General features: G+C 42.7%; 2 protein-coding genes across 2 annotated transcripts; one reads left to right on the forward strand and one right to left on the reverse strand.

The window, feature by feature from the left end:
- Positions 1 to 123: 123 nt before the first annotated feature.
- On the forward strand, positions 124 to 4094 carry slc19a2 (solute carrier family 19 member 2). Its single transcript, XM_085921687.1, has 6 exons — positions 124 to 312; positions 1342 to 1893; positions 1987 to 2233; positions 2318 to 2510; positions 2597 to 2738; positions 3006 to 4094. Exons 1-6 carry the CDS (start codon positions 190 to 192, stop codon positions 3138 to 3140), a joined length of 1392 nt encoding a protein of 463 aa, XP_085777813.1. The 5' UTR covers positions 124 to 189; the 3' UTR covers positions 3141 to 4094.
- Positions 3642 to 5094, reverse strand: arl6ip6 (ADP-ribosylation factor-like 6 interacting protein 6). Its single transcript, XM_085921700.1, has 4 exons — positions 4768 to 5094; positions 4565 to 4618; positions 4310 to 4436; positions 3642 to 4236 (listed from the first exon to the last, which is right to left on the reverse strand). The coding sequence occupies exons 1-4, from the start codon at positions 4928 to 4930 to the stop codon at positions 4143 to 4145; spliced, it is 438 nt and encodes a 145-aa protein (XP_085777826.1). The 5' UTR covers positions 4931 to 5094; the 3' UTR covers positions 3642 to 4142.
- Positions 5095 to 6742: the final 1648 nt, after the last annotated feature.

Below are 6742 nucleotides of genomic sequence, written 5' to 3' on the forward strand. Positions count from 1 at the left end.
TTTCATTTATTTATTTATCTATCGTCTGCTCTGTGCAGTTGCATGCTTTAACCACTACGCAGCGGTAGTGCAGCAAAGATCTTCTTAATCGCCTTAAAAAAACAAAACAAACGAATAAGTGTCGCCACCAGTGTGTGTGGAGCAGTCAAAGTTGATGTTGATGTGGAGGTCATGTAACTTGCGTACAACATGTCTGTGTTGTACCCGACCTTGTACCTTTGCGTTTATGGCTTATTTTCCAACCTGAGGCCGTCGGAACCTTTCCTTACCGCTTACTTGATGGGACCTGACAAGAATCTGACCGAGGCGCAGGTGAGGAAGCTGCATGATCTCGCGAAGACATTACACGCGACACTACGATTACCTTGTTCAAACGCTGTATCTCGATTTCCTCTAGTTTAACCTCTTAATCTATACATACTAAATATATATGTTTATTTATTTCAGAAACGTAGGTAGGAACCAGGTCTGGCCAACGCGCATGTTGTAACATTGACAGCATATTGCCCAATTATAGCTTCCGCCATCAGTAAGTGTCAGAAAAGGTGGTTCTAAACTTAAAAAAAAAAAAAAAAACGTATTGCAAAATGGTTACATTTATTACTCTACCTCAATATTCTGCAAACAAGTAGGGTTGCAAAGGTAAGTTATATTAAAAAGCACGTCGTTTCAACAGTTATATTTGTAAATAGAATGTTAACAATATCTCACAACATTATTTTATTACAGAGCAAAGTGAAAATGCTGAGTTAAATATTATTGTTGGGCTTTTGAGTGAAAGATTAGTATTAAACTAATTTGCACTGCAGCCTTTCTGGCTGATCTTAATTTAACCTCCTCTAAACTTTGGAATGCACACTTAAGTCCAACATTGTGTGTTGTAGACCTTTTGAGTAGATTTATTTTTAATTACCTTTTGTAAATCCCTTTCACAGTGGATAGATGACTATTTTTTTAGGCCCAAATACATTTGTAAAAGCAGTTTTAGACTGTAATCCCTCCAGGAAGCAAATGTTAAATCCTTTGGAATTTTTGATTAATCTCAAATTCCCTCACGCTCCACAGAATTGCACTTGCATTTAAAGTCCAATTATTTTAGGTCACAACACTGCTCAGCTTCAGAAAATTGTGGTGAGCCATGATTACTTGTGACGCTTGAGACTGGCAACTGTGATGTCTTTTTCAGTCACTTCTTCGGCAATGCCACTACAAAGTAAAGAAATTACATATAATGCGGATTCGAAATCGATCAGTTGTTCAGCTCCGGCTTGTTTTTTTCTTTTTGCTTCAGTTGAAAACATGCAATCAGTCAAATGTCTTTCTGTCTTTTGCTTTGTGCAGGTTGTCAGTGAAATCTACCCAATCTGGACATATTCCTACCTGGCGTTGATGTTCCCCGTCTTCCTGGCCACTGACTTCCTCTGTTATAAACCCGTGTTGGTGTTGCAGGCAACCAGTTTTGTGGTCACTTATGTGATACTTGCCAAAGCACAAGGCCTTCGCACCATGCAGCTTCTGGAGTTTTTCTTCGGGCTGGCCACAGCCTCAGAGGTGGCCTACTTCTCATACATCTACAGCGTGGTCGAGCCGGTTCACTACAGGAGGGTGACTGCTTACTGCCGCAGTGCGGCTCTTTTTGGCTCGGCCGCCGGCTCGCTGACCGGACAGCTCCTCCTCGCTCTGGCCCAAGTCCGGTTGGTGGACCTCGTGTGGGTCACGCTGGCATCGGCTGTCGTAGCCTTTGTCCCTCCTTGGTTTCTGCCCATGCCCAAAAGGAGCTTGTTTTTCCACAAGAAACCCGTGAAGGTGACAGCGAAGCAGTGTGACTACAGCAGCGCCCTCATCGAGAAGGTCGACCACAAGGTGCCGCAGGACAACGAGGACCTCTCCACTGTGAGTCTCAAACTATAGTAGTGAAGATAACACAAACCATGACTTTAACATAAATGGCACAATAACCAACAATTTGTTTGTTGTGACAATTAGGTGTCGCCGTCATCTGAGGAGACAAGTAGGAGCTGTGATTTATCAGAGGTCTTGAAGATGCTCCTGGCCGACTTCCTGCACTGTTACAGACGAGGTCCTCTGCTAGCGTGGTCACTCTGGTGGGCGCTGGCAACATGTGGTCATTTCCAGGTGGTCAACTATGCTCAAGCGCTTTGGGAGAAGATCCGGCCGTCCAGCGAATACCTCATCTACAACGGCTATGTGGAGACCTTGTCCACACTGCTAGGTAGCATGAGCTTCGTATGCTGTTATTGCAAACACCGGAAACGGTCCTCACTAAGCTGATCGCTTGGGGGGGTGGTGTCTTAAGGGGCTGTGGCTGCCCTCCTGGTGGGTCACCTTCCTGTGCGCTGGACTGTGTGGGGAGAGCTGGCCTTGTGTGCCCTTTCGCTCTTCATGGCAGCATGCGTACTGGTCATGGTGACGCTGAAGAGCATCTGGCTGTGTTACGGCTCGTACATCTTTTTCAGAACTACCTACATGCTGCTAATCACCGTTGCCACGTAAGTACCACTTGCATGGATTCAAGAGCGATTGCTCCCTGGCGGTGCAATCTTAGCATACGTCTTAGCATTTTTTTTCTTCTCAGATATGAAATAGCTTCCAGTCTCGACATGCAGCGCTACGCCTTGGTGTTCGGCGTCAACACCTTTGTGGCTCTGCTGCTGCAGTCTTTGCTCACTCTGGTGGCGGTGGACTCGGTCGGCCTGGGCTTGGACATCTTCACCCAGGTGAAAAGTTGTGATTCGCTCTCACCAGAAGATAGGCACTTGCACATCTTGGGACACCTGTAATGAGTTCCAATAACAATGGGAAGAAGTCTTGGTAGTTGTAGTTTGCCATGTAGAACTGCATTCCAAGGGCCTGAAATTTAGCTCAAAGCTCTTATCAGGGTGTACCTATTGTATTCTCCTTGCATATATACAGTTGTGGATAGACGTTTATAGTCACATATGTTCATGCTTACAAAATGGGTTGATTATGTCTTCCTCCAACAGTTCTACGTCTACGGTGGTTACTTTGCTCTCATCTCTGCTGTGTTCTTCTTCGCCGGGCTTTGCAAACTAGCCACCAGGCGACACTCTGATCAAGAGGTCCTTTCCACAAGTCCAGCAGACACAGACAGCACTTAATGTTGATTCCAAAATGTCTACTCACAAACACAGCAGACTAGCTTATTGGTTTTTTTTTTTTTTTGTGTTGGTTTACATTCAACTAAGCACTTCTGCCACTCACAAAACACTATCATGAGTTTCAGTATTAAACCGACTGCACTGATACTTAAAAACATGCTGTTTGTAAGTACTTTGTCATTTAGTTTGAATCAGTTTGTGGCCTTAGACTTGAAAGCAATACTGTGCGCACTGTCTCTTGTTCTTCCATACCCCCTTTTTTATATTTAATGTATATTTGTGTGCCTGAAATTACAACAAAATGTTATAGAATGTACTACTGTATATTTGGTAAAGCCGTTACAAACCATTGATTTGTTAGTAAATTGTGAATCAAACATACATGTGTGTGCAGTTATTAGTGCTAGACAGATTGTGCCTGTTTCCATACGTCACTGTTAGGAGTACTAGAACACACGATTGTAATGGTTATGATTTTCTGTTAAATTATTAATATATTATTTGTTATTTTAATATATATTACACTTTGATTGAAATTATTTTCCATCCAGGGCTTTCCTGGACTTTTGCAGATTTTAGTGTTACAGTAAGAGTTAGGTTATCACAAGATATTATCGTAGAAGTTATCGTCTACAATTGTATTTTGTTTGAATAACCAGATTGCTTCAAGTTACTAGATACCATACCAAACTGGCTCCAAAACCTCAAGGAGGCCCTTCACATCTGTGAATTTATCATTTACCTCAAAGGTGCCATTCATAAAAATGGCTCGTTCGTTAGCATCACAACACTGGTGAAACTGGGACCACTGTACTCGCTATCTCAAAGCTGTCATCATGGTTTTACTAAAAAATGTTACTGCTTGCTAAAATGATGCAATGAGATAACCACAAAATCTTTGTTTTGACATTGTATTCAAATTTTGACATGGATAAAAAAAAATTTTCCTCAAAATGTATATGTCATTGCTGAAAAATGGATGGACAAAAGTATGGGACAAAGTCAGGTCAGGCTCCAGATGACGGTAAGTGTTGCCATGGCACCGTTAAGGATGGCGACACCGTAATCCAAAAGGACATTTCTGTTGTGTTGATCTCTGGAAATGAAAAAAAAAATGACACTGAAGTTTGAATATTTACATTTGGTAGAAAATATTTTGTTAAAATTACCTGCACAGTGTTAGTAATGTCGGTGGCAGCAGTCCTGGTTTGTAAGAGTTGAAATAGGTCAAAGTCCATGAGAAGACGCAGCAAGCGATTCCTGCTAATAGCGAGAGAACCAGGATACTCCAGAAACCTACAAGTAAAAACACCTTGTGAACCTGGGTGACAATTTAAACAAATAATGAGTGACCGTCAATCCAAGGGTCACAGTTTAAACAGCCAAGGAATGACATAATCAAAATGTTTCCAATAAATACTCACCCAACATCCTGACTTCTGACCCATTCTCTTCCTTGATTCTGCATCCTCGCAGCTCTGAAACAATTGAACATTACTTTTAGATGCTGCAAATCGGCAGTTTGACTTATTCCCACACACTGGCGCCCACAGGAGAAACTTGTTCTGTCGCTCTCTTTTAACCTGTGAATATACAAGTACAAAGCAACAGAGATACTCGCGTTTACCTTGAAGTATCGGATCCAGAACGGCGCAGAAAACACCAGCAGCAACTACAACTACAGCAGAAAAAACTCCAGACATCGCCACCACTGTCAAAGGTTTAAAGCCATTACGATGTATCATGGAGCTTCCTCCAACCACTGCCCCAGTGTGTGATGGATGCTCCATTTTCTTTTTACGACAGGACAAGAAAGTTACGACAGGACAAATTCATCACTAAAATTCAACGAGCTTTGCGTTAATAATGACACTTCAGCAAACAAGCGAGTCTTTTCTTCTTCTTATCAATTCTTTGGTATACTGGGCACTGTTGTCGCCCTCATGCGTTTGTAAGTGTTATTACTGTAAGGGTCCGGGAGGTTTTGTCTCTTATCCACAGGAGGGCAGCCGTGAGCAGAGTGGCGGAGGACCCACAGGTGTGGCTGATCCCCCACAGGTGTGGCTGATCCCCACAGGTATGGCTGATCAGGCTCATAAGGGGAAGGCTTGACTTGACTTGACTTGAGTGTCTGCCTATGTGATCTCCTCTATGGCTGTGCCGCTAGTAATTATCTAGTCAACCCTACTCGTCTACCCATTCGATCTTCGCCTTGTTTTCCACAAACTCTGACTCTTTGTTGTTGCCTTCCAGCTCTTAGGTCTTCCTCCACAGAAGCTCACGATCCACCATCACAGCTCCAACTCTGTAGCCTGCCCCTGGCTCGGACCCTCCAGCGCTATTGCTACCTCACTCCACATCCATCTGGGATTCCTGAGTTGGTTTCTGCTTGTGGGTCAAATAATGGCTAAAACCGTGACAATTACAGGTTTCATTTTCAAACATGTACCAAAAATGTATATTTTTATTTCTTTTAACAAGGTTTATATTTATTACCATAGTAACAGTAGCTCATTTTATATTTTATTATTCACAATAAGTGAATATTTAATTTGAGAAATTACATTTTTCATCAAATACATACAAAATAAATAGCACTTTCCCCTTGCATTATATACTATAGACACTTTTTTGTTTGTTTTACATATCAGATTCACGGTCAGCTTCAACAAGGATAAAAACAGTTTGAAGCAAGCATTCTTTGTTTCCATACTTTAAATGCAGTTAAAGTGTGTGGGAGGGTTAAATTAATTCAACGACAAGCGTTTGATCATATTTAAAACCCCCAAATCGAGCAGGAACAAGTACAGAGTCGCCGGCACCAGTTCTTGCTAGTCCCTTGTGCTGAACTGGAGCCCAAGGGGCAGTGCTGTGAAACTGGTCTCTCAGTTCTCTGATGTCTATCAGATTGGACCGGGCTTTGTGTGCAGGTTGAGTCACTGTCTGTGCCACAAGGGATATTCTTTTTGGCCTTGTGTGCAGCTTTCATCTTGAGTAATGCCGCTTTCACCACTTGGAGCTTCTCTTCCATTTCTGACGCAATCATGTGTTCTTCGTGGGGCTCGATGGAAGGAACGATGGGAACGTGCCTGAGAAGATGCTCCTTCATCATCTGAACCTTGTGTAGTTGTTCCCTCAGCTGGCACCCAAGCTCCTGAATGGTCCTCTCTGTGGCCGCCGCATATTCCTTCTCCTTTCTCTGACTTTGACGAAGCTGCATCCTCAGGTCGTCAATTATCTTCCAGTTGGCGCACAGTTTGTCGGTGTTTTGCCTCTCTTGGTTTTCCGAGATCTTGATCTTGGTTTTCAGAGTGTGAATCTCAACCCATAGCTGGATTTTGCTGTTTTTTGTTCGGTTACCCTGAAGGTATTCCAGGACGGCAAATTGGCTCTTTATTTTGCTTTTGATGTGCGCTCTTTCCTTCGGGTTACATGATAATAGTCGAACTTTGTTGGCATTGAGGTCTTTGGTGACATCATCCACGAGTTTATCAATATAAGACGTGACATTATAGTCCTGGCCAGAATTGTATGCGTTGGCCATATTGTTTTTCACTAATTCAAAAAAAACCAAATACTGTCATGGTAGAAATCCCCCTCTT

Source organism: Syngnathus leptorhynchus, chromosome 1 (assembly GCF_054491065.1).
Source record: "Syngnathus leptorhynchus isolate UIUO chromosome 1, UIUO_Slep, whole genome shotgun sequence".
In the NCBI taxonomy this organism is placed as follows: Eukaryota; Metazoa; Chordata; class Actinopteri; order Syngnathiformes; family Syngnathidae; genus Syngnathus; species Syngnathus leptorhynchus.